The 14,466-nt window shown below is 49.1% G+C and overlaps 2 protein-coding genes across 2 annotated transcripts; one reads left to right on the forward strand and one right to left on the reverse strand.

Annotated features, from left to right (window-relative positions):
- Positions 1–8,179: 8,179 nt before the first annotated feature.
- LOC118727370 (histone H2A type 1-like) lies at positions 8,180–13,763 on the reverse strand. The gene is made up of 2 exons (XM_036453146.2): positions 13,184–13,763; positions 8,180–8,492 (listed from the first exon to the last, which is right to left on the reverse strand). The coding sequence occupies exon 1, from the start codon at positions 13,697–13,699 to the stop codon at positions 13,307–13,309; it is 393 nt and encodes a 130-aa protein (XP_036309039.1). The 5' UTR covers positions 13,700–13,763; the 3' UTR covers positions 8,180–8,492; positions 13,184–13,306.
- Positions 13,764–14,014: 251 nt separating this feature from the next.
- LOC118727380 (histone H2B type 1-C/E/F/G/I) lies at positions 14,015–14,466 on the forward strand. Its single transcript, XM_036453157.2, has one exon. It carries the CDS (start codon positions 14,037–14,039, stop codon positions 14,415–14,417), a length of 381 nt encoding a protein of 126 aa, XP_036309050.1. The 5' UTR covers positions 14,015–14,036; the 3' UTR covers positions 14,418–14,466.

Consider the following 14,466-nt stretch of genomic DNA (forward strand, 5'->3'; position numbering starts at 1 on the left):
TCCAGCCTAAATCTCGGGCCGAATGGTTTACTGAACAGTCATAAACTGTCATTGTGATGGAAATGCAGCGGAGTGCAGTGATGACAGCGCGGTGCGGGCCACATTGCAAGGCCTGGCGGGATGGATTTGGCCCACGGGCCTTGTGTTTGACACATGTGACATAGATGGCAGCACCCCCAGCTGAGGCCAGGTTCCCTTAAGGAGCCTTAATGAGTAATCAGCAGGGACCTGAGGCTATGCCCTCCCCCATCCTGAAAGGCTTGACAGGAGACTTCAGGCTTTGCCCCCTGCCCTGGCATCAGGTCGGGGGACCTCAGGCTGCAACCCGCACCCAGCAGTGCTTGACAGCGGACCTCAAGGTGCATTTCCTGTGCTGGTGCTCTGCTAGGGGAACTCAGGCTGCACCCCCACCAGGTGGGGTTAGACAGGGGACTTCAGGCCTGCCCCCGCCCCAAGGGTGGGACTGGCCAGATCTGGATCAAGCCCAATGGGAGAGGGGGAGAGGGGGGGCGCTGGGTTCTGGGTCTCACCTGATTTTGAGGTGCATGTGGGTGGGTGGGGAATTGACTCTGGGTCCTGTGGTGTGTCCCAGACTCTGAGAAAAGGAAGGTGTTGATATACATTTTACTAATTTTCTTTCATCTCTGACACTTCTATTAAAAAGGCAAATAGCAATATTAAATTATTTCCTCTAATTAACCCCCTTTTAATGTGCCCGAATATCTTGCCCCAGGCCACTAGTGTACCTACAATATATAAAAGGCTAATAGGCTAAGTGTCCCTCCCTTGGTCCTACCACTTGCAGTGACGTACACTGACCACCAGAGGGCAGTCGCTCAATGCAAGAGCTGCTGGCGCTGCACAGAGAAATGCCACTGTGGAGGGACCTGGTGCCCACAAAGCAACACTCGGCTTCCCCCACGTGGGACACAGTCCCGAGTGACATCCCACCAAATCGCAGCCGACGCTGCCGGGACCCCCTGGCGAATTCGTGCACGTTGAGAGGAAATTAATTGGAAGAAATGTTAATGCTGCTATTTGCCCCTTTTCTATAACAGAGTGTCAACCAAATTCATGATTGACAGTGACAGATGGAAACAAGCGTGGGATTGGCACCAGCAAGAGCTTTATATGTGCTGGGCATGCGTGAATCAACTTAGCCCTTTATAGATATAGAATGAACTTGCCTAATTAGACCTGCTTTCTGATGTAGCTAAACTTTTTCCAGCCCAGTGAAGCACCCAACTTCTCTTCGAGGTAATTGTCAGCAACACAGCAGTAAATACCAATACGAAGCAGATTATTTATTATTATAGATCACGCAGGGAGAACAAAGGGTAAAACATTTAACTGCAGCAGTGTTTGACTATATTCTGCGCAGTGAGAAAATCTGAAGTCATTTTCATGGTCCACTGTTTCTGACTTCTTTTCAGTCGGGTCAAGTTTCTAAGCTTTCTAAATCTCTGTTTTCTGGCTAATGAAAAGAAAACAGGATTCCAACGAGTCTCCTGTCTACCCACTTCAAGACCTCTGTGAGGATCAAATGAGAGGAGGCACGGGAAAATGCTTTACAGACATTTGGTTAAAGTGTGAAATGTTTGCACCTGGCTAGTGTTAATGGAAAGAAAAAACAAAACAAAACATTGAAACCTGTAAAAAAATTTTGTGAGTTTATTTGGGCCAAACTGTCGACATATGCCGGGAAGCAGAACCTCAACGGATTGAGATAATGCTCCGGAGAATGCAGCATTACATCTATATTTATACATTGCAATCAAAGGAAAGGGACTAGGGGAGTTACATGAAATTCATCAGTGATAGATTAGGGAGGTGGGACAGAGCAAAGGGGGGGGGGCCTCTGGGATAGGTAAAAGGTGAAATGATGGACGTGTTTCTTTTACAGAGGCGGATACAGGATACTTTAACGTAATTAACAGTTGACAATTAACTTAATAACAATAACAATGAGGGAATGTCTTGAGGCCATTTGTTTTGTCCTGAGGGGGTCCGGGTAAAAAGGAAGTTGCAAGTTACCCAGACATCTCACAGATATGGTAAGATATCTTAGAGGCAAAAAGGCAAATGAGCTCAGTAAAGAAGATCTAAGTTACCTTTGTCAGGTGAAATATCAGTCTAGGACATGACTACCCACTATAATTTGTTTGTATTGTAGTTAGGTATTTAATTTTCAAATCATCTTTTGTGGTTATTTTAGGTCACTGAGTTTGCAAGACTGTCACACAGGCCTCCCCTGAGCTTGTCAGGTTAGCATGTGGCTCTTTTCGTTCACACTATAAAGCAAGTCGTGTTCCTGGAATGAAGAAACACCAAGGAGGCTAGTCGCTAGGGAAAGGAAGCCTGGCAATGCAACAAGACGTCATTACCCAGAAGGTGGGACACCTAGCCTATGAGCCTTTTATAGATATTGATATTTTTATTAATTTCAGAGAGGAAGGAAAAAGGAGACAGAGATAGAAATATCAATGATGAGAGAGAAACTTGGAGCAGCTGCTGCCTCCTGCACGCTCCACCCTGGGCCTGTGCCCTGACCAGGAATCGAACCGTGACCTCCTGCTTCATAGATGGATGCTCAACCTCTGAGCCTCGCCTGCCAGGCCAGATTGGCTCTTCACTCTGTGGAGAGGACCAGGTGCAGATGATCTTACTGGTGTTTGACCAGAAAATCCTATCCTGGTTGATTGAGGGTATGTTTCCGGGAGAGGTTTTACCTGTAGTCACCTTGGGTATAAATGTAGGTTTTGTGTGCTGGGCTTTTAGTGTTGCAGAAGGACAAAGAAACACCAAGCACGGGGAAAGGGAGGGACCCCGTTTACTAACACCAGTGGATTCGGGGAATAATTTCCAAATCAGAGTGAAGGAACATGCAGAGGGCTTCACTGTTTATAACCTTCTGGGGTCTTTGTCTTGCAGGTATGGTTCTGCCCCTTTCCTGGGCTTACAGGCAGGCCCCCGTGGGTTGGGGGTCCCCAGGCCATATCCGAAGATTTTCCTGGGGCCAGCCATAGCCACCCTCTCCTCCTGCCCCCATCAGCGCCTTGTTCACAGTTTTTATGTCCTGACATGCCTTGCAAGACCAGTTTCCTCCTGTGTGTGTGTGCTTTAGCAATTGTGCAGATTTGTCTTGTTCCAGATGATTCTGAGCCAGGAACTCCAGTTGGTCTCAGAATCTCAATATTTATCAAGTTCCTCAGGGGCCCGCCCAGCTCGGGGAGTGACTGCCATGCTCACTGGCGGTGGCGACTGACTGGGCACCGGGTATGACCTACGGAGGAGTAAGGACCAGAGCAGCTACAGGCTGAGGACTGGGCCCCGGCTGCCCATGGACAACAGGAACCCCTAGCCCAGCGTCTCCACTTCTGGTCCCAGGTGGTCACTCTTAATAAAAACCACCCTTTCCCGCTGAGCCGGTGTGGTTACAATGCAGGGAAAAGTCTGTAGGCTCTTATTTCCTTTAAATACTTTTATTTACTGATGACTCTCAAAACTTTTTATTTTATTTTTATTTTATTTTTTTTCCTCCCATTCCCTCCCCCATAGTCTGTTTTTTGAAGAAAAAAAAATCCAAAATGGATTTAAAAAAATGGATATTTTTCCATTTTTTAAAAAAAAGATTATATATATATTTTTAAAATAAATCTTTATTGTTCATATTATTACAAATGTTCCTCATTTTTCCCCCCTCCATTGCTCCCCTCCACCAGGTTCCCACCCCACCCTCTGCCCTTTCCCCACCCCCCATTTTCCTCATCCATAGGTGCACAGTTTATGTTCAGTCTCTTCCCACACCCCCCACTCCCCTTTTCCCCAAGAATTGTCAGTTTACTCCCCTTTCATACCTCTGATTCTACTAAATTCACCAGTTAATATTGTTCATCAGATTTTTTTTTTAATTCCCTTGGTTTTTAGATTCAGTTGTTGATAGTTACGTATTTGTTGTTCATAATTTTTATCTTTATTTTTTTTCTCTTCTGAAAGAACCCCCTTCAGCAATTCATATAATTCTGGTTTGGTGGTGATGAACTCCTTTAGCTTTTTTTTTATTAGTGAAGCTCTTTATCTGGCCTTCGATTCTGAGTAATAGTTTTGCTGGGTAGATTATCTTTGGCTGTAGGTTATTGCTATTCATCACCTTGAATATTTCTTGCCATTCCTGTCTGGCCTGAATGGTTTCTGTAGAGAAATCAGCTGACAATTGTATGAGTGCTCCTTTATAGGTAACTACCTGCTTTTCTCTTGCTGCTTTTAATATTCTCTCCTTGTCTTTTTGCTTTTGTGATTTTAATTATGATGTGTCTTGGTGTGGTCCTCCTTGGATTCCTTTTGTTTGGAGTTCTGTGCGCTTCTTGGACTTGTAAATCTAATTCTTTCACCAGGTGGGGGAAGTTTTCTGTCACTATTTCTTCCAGTATGTTTTCAGGATCTTGTTCTTTCTTCTTCTGGGACCCCCATAATTCTGATGTTGGTTCGTTTGAAGTTGTCCCAGAGGTTTCTTACACTATCTTCAACTTTCTGTATTCTCTTATCTTCTTGCTTCTGTGAAGGTGTGTCCTCTGTCTCTTTATGTTCCAAATCTTTGACTTGATTCTTGCGATCTTCCATTCTGTTTTTAGGACTCTGTATAATATTTTTAATTTCAGACAATGTATTCTTTATTTCTAGTTGATCCCTTTTCATTTCCTCATAGGTCTCATTTATTTTATTGGCCTTTTCTTTTAAATGCTTTAAAAAACCTTATAAGCGTTGTTTTGAACTCTAAATCTAGTCACTTTTTGTCCTCCATTTCTTTTGTTTGTGATCTGTTTCTTGGCTCGGCATTTTCACTGCTTCCCTGAGTTGGTAGGGTGGCTTTGTGTGCTAAGGTGTCCTATGTGATTCAGTGGGTCAGCCTCTCAGTTATCTGAGGTGGACACTCTTGGTGCACCCCTTTGTGGACTGTGTGTGTACAGTCTTTTGTAGTTAAATCTTGCTTGTTGTTGGTATCACTGGGAGGAACTGACCTCCAGGCCAATTGGCTGTGAGGATCAGCTGTGTCTATGCCAGGAGACAGCTTTATTCGACTAGACTTGGAAAATTGTAAAAGTCTCTGAGCTCAGCTTGGATGGGGCAGAGTTTCAGGGTGGAGCCTACAGCCTTGGCTTCCGTCAGCCCCGCTGTATGAGATTCCTGAGTCTCAGGGTCCTTCAATACTCGCAGCACGCACCTCTGAAAGGTGCCCTTGAGTTTCGCCTGCTACCAAACAGTAAAGGCTCTCCCACAATGAGCCCAGAACTAGAGTTCAGTTCAGTTGGAAGTGGGGTTGGAAGTGGGGTTCAGAGCAGTCTGGAGCTTTTGTTTCCTTCCTGCTAGGTCAATCCAGCGGCAAAGCCAACTGTGCGTTCTCTGTGCACAATGTGCGCGCCTCCAGAACTTCCTTTCGTCGCTCCCCTGAGTTTCAGCCTCACAACCCAGACTCCCTCCTTATGAGCCTGGGTCCCCAGGGTCTGGCCTAGAACTGAGGTTCAGTGCAGTCAGAACTGGGGCTCAGCACAGCCTAGAGCTTTTGTCTCCTTCCGGCTAGGGCAACCTAGCAGCAGTCAACAGTCTGTCTACTGCGCATAATGTGCGAACACTCTGGAACTGCTTTTCGCCGCTCCGCCTTACAGCCCAGACTCCCTTCATATGTGTCTGGGTCCCCAGGGTCTGGCCAGAACTGGGGTTCCGTGCTGTCGGAACTGGGGTTCAGCACAGTCCAGAGCTTTTATCTCCTTTCCGCTAGGTAACGCCAGCCAGTCACTCAGCCACCCCCTCCTCTCTGGCTCCGTCCTCTCCCCACTCGCACACCGTGTCTCCGTACCTTAGGCTTTTACAGATCCTCTGATTTTCCTTCTGGTTTTCTCTTTCCTTCTAGTTGTAGATTTTCCAGTCAGTCAACTTTCCTGTAGTTCTGGATAATGTCCATTTTGTTTTATAGTTGTATTTTTTTGAAATTGTTGTGTGAGGCTGCAGTTAGGTGTTTACCTATGCCGCCATCTTGGTTTTTTCTGGGACACTCTTTTTAAAGGCTGGGATATCTGTGAAAGTAAAAACTGTCATTCTTTTTATTTAACTCAACAACCAAAACTGTGCGCTGCCACTCACGTATGGAACCTAATTAACTGGTGAACGAGGTAGATCCAGGGATAGGAAGCAGGGAACAGAGTGTGGGCGGGTGGGAGGTGATCACCAAAGACCTGTGTGCAGAGACCATCACCCATGGACACAGACAGTGGGGAGATGAGGGTCTGGGGCTGGAGGTGAGGGTCTGGGCTGGAGGTGGGGGTGTGGGGCAAGAGGTGGGGTTCGATCAGTGGGTTCCATTCCCAGTGTGGAGGGTGCAGGAGGCAGCTAATGAGTGATTGTCATCATTGATATCTCTCTTCTCTCCTCTCCTCTCCTCTCCACTCCTCTCCTCTCCTCTCCTCTCCTCTCCTCTCGTCTCCTCTCCTCTGCTCTCTCTCTTCTTCTCATCTCATCTCCCTTCCTCTCCCTTCCTCTCTGAAATCAATAAAAAATATATTAAAAATACTTAGTTTAAGAAAGGAAAGAATCGCCGAGACCGGTTTGGCTCAATGGATAGAGCGTCGGCTTGGGGACTGAAGGGTCCCGGGTTTGATTCCGGTCAAGGGCATGTGCCTTGGTTGCGGGCATATCCCTGGTAGGGGTTGTGCAAGAGGCGGCTGATCGATGACTCTCTCTCATCGATGTTTCTAACTCTCTAGCTCTCTCCCTTCTTCTCTGTACAAAATCAATAAAAATATACTAAATAAATAAATAAATAAAAGCTATCAAAACGACATTATAAAATTAAAAAAAAAAGAAAGGAAAGAATGGAAGGAGACTCAGCCGAGTGTGAAACAGTCCACAGGGCAGCTGCGTCTGCACTGGGCACCTGGTGGGAGGCGTGCAGGGCCCTTTCCCCCTGCCTGCCAGGCCGTGCTCCAGGCCCTGCCTCCCCCGGGGGGTCACTGACCCAGAAGCAGGTCTCGCTCTGGTTTAGGTTCCTTCCGTCTCTGTGGGTGGGCAGATCTGTAAAATCCCACCGTCTTCCCCTCTCACTTCTCCTCCTATTGTTCTCTCTCCCCCGGGTACCACTTCCTCTGCCCACGCCAGGCAGCTGTTGGAAAGTCACCCACTTCATTCTCGCTGCCCTTTAGAGTTCCACACCATGCCTGAGTGTGACCCTTGTTCATTCTGTGAGGCTCCACATATGAACGGGGCCAAACCAGTTCACATGGAGACTCCACATAGGAAGAGACTCCACATGTGAACTGGGCCAAACCACCAAGTCCAACCCAACAAGGTGACTTGAACTTCTCCGTTCACTTTCCATCATCCCAGCAGAGTAAGAGAACAATGTTCCACTTCCTGTAAGCCAGGCTCATCATTCCAGAATGGGCTTTTAATATTGTGGTGTCAACCCCGGGGAACAGGCCCTGTGACCTCCGACCCGCACAGCTCAGCACCGGGCGGGCGATGTTCAGTGCGGGAAGCTCCCTGACTCCACGTCCGGAAAGGTCTCTGGGATGAACTGTTACCAACGAGGGCCAGTGCAGAGCAGGGTGCACAGTCCACTCTCCTTTTCTGAATTTGTTTTTCTCTCCGTCCACTCTCTTTTAAGAATGAAGTGGGGAGGGGAATACATATCCATTCCTTCTGGACCCACCTCTGCATGAATGAACAATTGGCAGGAAGGCAAGAAAAATGATGACGTGGGGAACAGTGGGATAGTCCATTGGAAATAGGTTCTCTCTTTGGTTTTAAATATATGTTTTATTGATTACAGAGAGGAAGGGAGAGGGAGAGAGACAGAAACATCCATGTGAGAGAGAAGCAAGGATTGGCCGCCTCCTGCATGCCCACACTGGGGATGGAGCCTGCAGCCAAGGCATGTGCCCTAACTGACTGGGAATACGAACCGGTTGACCCTCAGCCCCTGAGTCGTGTTGGCTGGGCTAGATTCTCCATATTTACCTTGCTATTTGATTTGCGTGCACCCTCTGAAAGTGTGACTCATTCGATACATTAGACACATTTTTGCACAAAAGAGAGATGCCCCTCAACAGTTCCTCCCCGACCTTCCGCTCCGCATCCACACGGCACATGTGTGCACACGAAGAGACAGACCCAGAGCAAACTCTCGCAGAGGAAACTCTCACAGGTGCAGCCTCAGTCGGGGATGTTGGGAAGGTGATGCCATCCCTCCAGGTGATCCCGGGACCTGACGCGGGTGACAGACACTCCGGACGCAGGCAGCTGTGCGTGAGAAGCTCTGCACCCGAAGGGGAGAAAGGAGACCAAAGTCCGCGTCCTTGAGCCCGGCTCCCTCAGCCTTCCCGGACAGGAGCAGAACACGCACACACCTCTCGCCTCATTTCTGTACATAAACACAACACTCCCTGCGCAGAGCGGCCAGGGCTCCCGGGAAGATGCTCTGAGTTTGCTCTTCAGAGAAGCTTGCCAAGAAAAGAAAAAGAAAACAAAAGAATAAATGCAATAAAATAAAAAAACAACAACAAAAGATAAGACTGCCAGATTTGGCAAATACAAACACAAGATATATTTCAAATAAAGAACAGTTTTTGTTTTGAAGAGTTTTTCAAAAATACATGTTTTTATTGATCTCAGAGAGGAAGGAAGAGGGAGAGGTGAAAACATCAGTGATGAGAGAGAATATGGATCTGGTGCCTCCTGCACGCCCCCCACTGGGGATGGAGACCACAACCCAGGCCTGTGCCCTGACTGGGAATTGAACCCTGACTTCCTGGTTCATAGGTCAACACTCACCCCCTAGGCCATGCCGGCAGGCAACAATTTTTTAGTGTAGACTGTCTCATGCGATGTTTCAGGGCAACAGCTATAATACAACCATGACTTATTGCCTGCCTGACATTTAAGTGTAACCAAGCATCCTGTACCTTATCTGGCAACTGTATTCTAGGGTGCCCCTGGCGGAGGCTGGTTACGAGCCCTTGAACACGTCAGTCCACGGGGACAGGATGTGCTGGGTTCCGAGTTCCCAGAGGGACTTCCTGGGGTGACAGGCATGCTCTGTGCCCTTGTTGTCCAGCACAGAAGCCACAGACAACTCGACACGTGGTTAGTGCAACTGAGGACTCGGACGTTTAATCTCTTTATTTAGATTTTAAATGCCACGGGGGGACCCTGCCTGGTTTGGCTCAGTGGATAGAACATCGGCCTGCGGACTGAAGGGTCTCAGGTTCAATTCTGGTCAAGGGCGCGTGCCTAGGTTGTGGGCCCAATCCCCAGTGTGGGGTGTGCAGGAGGCAGCCGATCCACGATTCTCCCTATTCATTGATGTTTCTGTCTCTCTCTTCCTCTCCTTTCCTCTCTGACATCAATAAAATTATATTTTAAAAAATAAATAAAATGCCACTGGTGGGTAGTGCCTACTGTATAAGGCAAAACGGCTCTAGAAACAACCAAATTTAGCAACTAGGACTTCAGATTGAGTGGTGACTAGAATGGTACAAGCCCCAGGAACAAAATCATAAATCCCCGAAACTGAGTGATTACCCCATTTATTTTTATTTATGTTTTATTTTTAAATAACCCTTTGTTGTTGAAGGTATTACATATGCCTTCTTTCCCCTCCCCCCATTGGCACTCTCCAGCCTGCACTCCCCCCCCAGTGATTATTCCATTTCTGTGCAGAAATAAATGTTGACAACAGAGTCGATTTGAGTACGTGTCCCGCACATGCTGAGGATCCATTCCAGAGGGCAGGCGTGCAGAGCCAGCGTGGAGATGAGTCTGATAGAACTCGCCCTGCACATGAAGAGCTGACAGGCGTCTCGGGCGGCACAGCGCTGGTTTTGTCACCCCCACCAGCGTGTGGCCCATTGCTAGTGGGGCTTTTGTTTCTAGATGGTAGACACCCCCTCTCCCCAAGCGCCCGCTGTTTACCCTTCTCATTTACCTGTTTGCCCAACACTACCTGTTGGACAAAAGGCCAAGCATCTATTTTTAAAATACACATTTTTCTTGATTTCAGAGAGAAAGGGAGGGAGATACTGAGCTATGCTGGCTGGGCCACGTGTCTGATAATCTGTAATCATCAGCATCGCCAGGACCGTGGCTCTGAAATTCATAGGACCGTGACTGTCCCTCCTCCTCGGCGCTCCTGAGTCCTCGTGGGTGTGAGGGTGAGAAATGGCGCCCCTTCTGTGCATAACTGAACCGCTCGGCAGGTTAGCGGTTGTTGGTTGTTTGTTTTCCCTCTGCTGCTGCCTGGTGACCCTGAGTGAAGAGCCCAGGGAGGTGTAAGCTCCAGCTGGCAGCAAGCAGGTAACAGGATCGGCGGCTGACTCAGCACACTTACTTTTTTCAGAAGCGGCCTCACCCCTAAGGAAGGCGCTCCAGGCCTCAGTCCCAAGAAATGTGGGTGTTTTCCTGCTGCCCAAACTGAGTCCTGGAGTGTTGTCAATATGGCGACATGAATTCCCGGCCTGGGATTCACCTCCTGTGGAGGTGTACATGGTGTGTTCTAATTCCTTTTGGAGTAACAATGATCCTACTATCTCTCCCCCACCCCCACCGCCCATAGGTTTGTCTACTTATTAATGGTGCCGGTTTCTAGTGTCAATGCAGGCAGTGGCTGTCTTTTGGTAGCTCTCCTGTGATGCTAACCCATCTGGTACAATATTCAGGTTTTGGGATAAAACAGAGGGAAGAATTCCTGGGCTAGATATGACCCCTTATTGTCAATGTCAGTACGCACAAGGGGACGCTCCACTGAACTCCTAATATCTCCCAGTAATACTCACACATGACACTTGACAGGAATATTTCTTTGCAATTCTAAGTTGGGATCAACAGATGAAAAACCCTTACATGTTAACCTAATTCTAACCGTAAAATACATGTAATTATTTACAACTCATAATAAAATGTACCATACTTGTAAAAAAAAAAAAAAAAAAAAAGTTCAAATGATACATAAAAAAACAAAAAAACAGCCAGTTTGACTCAGTGGATAGAGCGTCGGCCTGCAGATGGGAGGGTCCCAGGTTCAATTCCAGTCAAGAGCATGTACCTTGGTTGCGGGCACCTCCCCAGTAGGGGGAGTGCAAGAGGCAGCTGATCAATGACTTTCTCTCATAGATATTTCTAACTATCTCTCTCCCTTCCTCTCTGTAAAAAAAAAAAAAAAGAAAAAAAAAGGGGGGGGGAATGAGGGGTAGATAAAGGAAAGGATATTGCTGCACAAATTAGTTGAAAATATAAAAAAAGGATTAGCCGGTCGGGGTAGCTCAGTGCTTGAGCATCGACCGATGAACTAGGAGGTCAGGGTTCCATGCCCAGGTTTCAGGCCCGATCCCCAATAGGCAGGTCTGCAGGAGGCAGCCTAATCAGTGATTCTCTGTCATTGTTGATATTTCTCTTTCTCCCTCTCCCTTCCTCTGAAATCAACAAAAATGTATACTTTTTTAAAAAAATAAAAAGAAGTGTAATACACGGTGATGCTGTGTCAAGCTGATGCGATGTGTCTGGGACGCCCCAGATACCCAGCTGGTGATTCGGCCTCAGCCTGGCTTCTCAGTAAACCCCTTATGTAGACCAAGCGTGTCAAACACAAAGGCCAAATAAACAAGGTTTAAGTGTATGTGGGCCTTGAAGAAACAAGAGCTCCAATGTTCATAGAAACGTAGGTTTGTTTAGAAAAGTGTAAAAAAATAAGCACTAAAACAACAATATATTCACGTTTTCTTCCCGGCCCTTGGCATCTCTGCTGTGCTATTCACTCTCTCTCCCACTTTGGGGCAAATCTTGGTTTGTTTTTTTTCTCCCAAGCCACATAAGGCTCTTTGGCCCCTTGAGTGTGGCTCTTCCAGAAAACACCACGGCGTGGGCGAGTCTATGTTGAAGAAGTGGCGGTAGAAGAAGTTTGCGTTTAAAAAATTTGGCTCTCCAAAGAAATGTCAGTCGTTGTCCTGTTATTTGGCTCTGCTCATGAGTTTGCCAACCACTGGCTTAGATCAACTTCGTTCTAGGTACCTGGCGGTCTTCAGGGATTGGAGGTCCTGGGTTTTTCACTCTCATCCATTAAAATGGTTCCTCCCCCTCACCTCGCCCCGGCCCCAGAGGACATGATAGAGGCCTGCTCTAAGGAATCCACTGAATTTATCGCTCACCAGCAAACTTTCTCAAGTGTCAATTTCATGCCAGGTCCTCTATACCTCTATGCTATCATGCTATCAACCAACCTTTTTTTTGTTTTGTTTTTTAACATTGATTTCAGAGAGGAAAAGAGGGGAGAGAGAGAAGCATCAGTGGTGAGAATCAGTGATCGCCTGCCTCCTGCACGCCCCGCACTGGGGATGCAACCTGCAACCTGGGCCTGTGCCCTGACCAGGAATCGAACCCTGATCCCCTGGCTCATAGATTGATAATCAACCCCTGAGCCCCGCTGGCCTGGGAATCCAAAGGATTTCCCCACCTCGGTCCAGATCAGCACTTGTTGGGGTTGACGCAGCTAAATGATGGAATCTCTGGCAGCAGTTACGGGGGAAGCAAAGGGCCCTGTCGTACTCCTATTCCAGCTGCGCTGGGGACAGAGGCGTTAGAGCTTCTTGCTCCCAAGGACACGGTAGTTGTTTAAAATAGTTAGTTGAACTACAGGTCAGGGGCTTCAAATGGTTAACTGACCCAACGAGCGCAAGACACAATCCAGAGCCCGGGTTTGCAGAGGACAGAGTCGAGGCGGAGGGTTATGCATCGGCCAGTCTAGGTTCGACCTAGATGCGACCCGGGTCTAGGTTCAGGGTGTCTTCTCAGCCCAGGAACCGGCCTCAGGGGCCCCCTCGCCTCCCTCGGAAGCTTCGAAGATGGAGCCTGATTGTTATTTACACGAAGCCCAGACTCACGCCCTTGGGGAGAACAGGGCGGGGCGGTTACACACCCGGCGGTAGCCTGCCTCCCCGGCCTCAGCAACTTGCAAGGCGACCTGAAGGTTAGAGACCTCAACCCAGGGCTGAGTTCACGAGGTCCGGGCCCTGCGGCTGTTTGAAACGCGTGGTTAGAGAGCATTCTAGGCAGGATGCTCCATCTTCAGCAACACTGCAGAGTCTTTTCTTAAGCTCCAGAGTAAATGTCTGCACCGCCACAGGTTTGGAGAAAAGCTTACCTTCCTGTGTGCGTCCCCTCTTTAACCTAAAGTGACATCAGCTCTTCCCGGGAGGTGGGGAGGGGGCTCTGAAAAGAGCCTTTGGGTTTCAAAGCGTTTCCGGAAGATGCCAGGCCCGTCCGATTACTTGCCCTTGGCCTTGTGGTGGCTCTCGGTCTTCTTGGGCAGCAGCACGGCCTGGATGTTGGGCAGCACGCCGCCCTGCGCGATGGTCACCTTGCCCAGCAGCTTGTTGAGCTCCTCGTCGTTGCGGATGGCCAGCTGCAGGTGGCGCGGGATGATGCGCGTCTTCTTGTTGTCGCGGGCCGCGTTGCCCGCCAGCTCCAGGATCTCGGCCGTCAGGTACTCCAGCACGGCCGCCAGGTACACGGGCGCGCCCGCCCCGACCCGCTCCGAGTAGTTGCCCTTGCGGAGCAGGCGGTGCACGCGGCCCACGGGGAACTGCAGGCCCGCCCGCGAGGAGCGAGACTTGGCCTTGGCGCGCGCCTTGCCGCCCTGTTTCCCACGCCCAGACATTGAAAGACAGAAAAAAAAGGTTTTTGCAAAAAGAAAGATAGATCCTGGCCTGAGCAGACCAATTCTGCGAGTGGGGCGAACATGGCCGGTTTTATAGGCAGGTCCTGCGAGCAAACGGGGGTGTCTGATTAGCTAGGTACGGGCTCAGTCGCACAACCAATAGGATATCGTAATTTCCATGCCTCATTTGCATAGGCCGGCCCTGGGAAGACACCCTTGGCGCTTGTCGGCCAATGAACTAAGAGGTTCTCTGCATCCCTCATTAGCATAAAGTCCCTATAAGTAGCAGAGGTTTCGCCCCAGCAGCATTTTCCTCTCAGTATCCTGAAGCCTGAAAATGCCCGAGCCCGCCAAGTCCGCTCCCGCCCCGAAGAAGGGCTCCAAGAAGGCGGTGACCAAGGCGCAGAAGAAGGACGGCAAGAAGCGCAAGCGCAGCCGCAAGGAGAGCTACTCGGTGTACGTGTACAAGGTGCTCAAGCAGGTGCACCCCGACACCGGCATCTCGTCCAAGGCCATGGGCATCATGAACTCGTTCGTCAACGACATCTTCGAGCGCATCGCGGGCGAGGCGTCGCGCCTGGCGCACTACAACAAGCGCTCCACCATCACGTCCCGCGAGATCCAGACGGCCGTGCGCCTGCTGCTGCCCGGCGAGCTGGCCAAGCACGCCGTGTCCGAGGGCACCAAGGCCGTCACCAAGTACACCAGCTCCAAGTGAGCGCCGCGGCCCGGCTCCCGACCCCAAAGGCTCTTTTCAGAGCCACCCA

The sequence above is a fragment of the Pipistrellus kuhlii genome, unplaced genomic scaffold (genome assembly GCF_014108245.1).
Source record: "Pipistrellus kuhlii isolate mPipKuh1 unplaced genomic scaffold, mPipKuh1.p scaffold_m20_p_24, whole genome shotgun sequence".
In the NCBI taxonomy this organism is placed as follows: Eukaryota; Metazoa; Chordata; class Mammalia; order Chiroptera; family Vespertilionidae; genus Pipistrellus; species Pipistrellus kuhlii.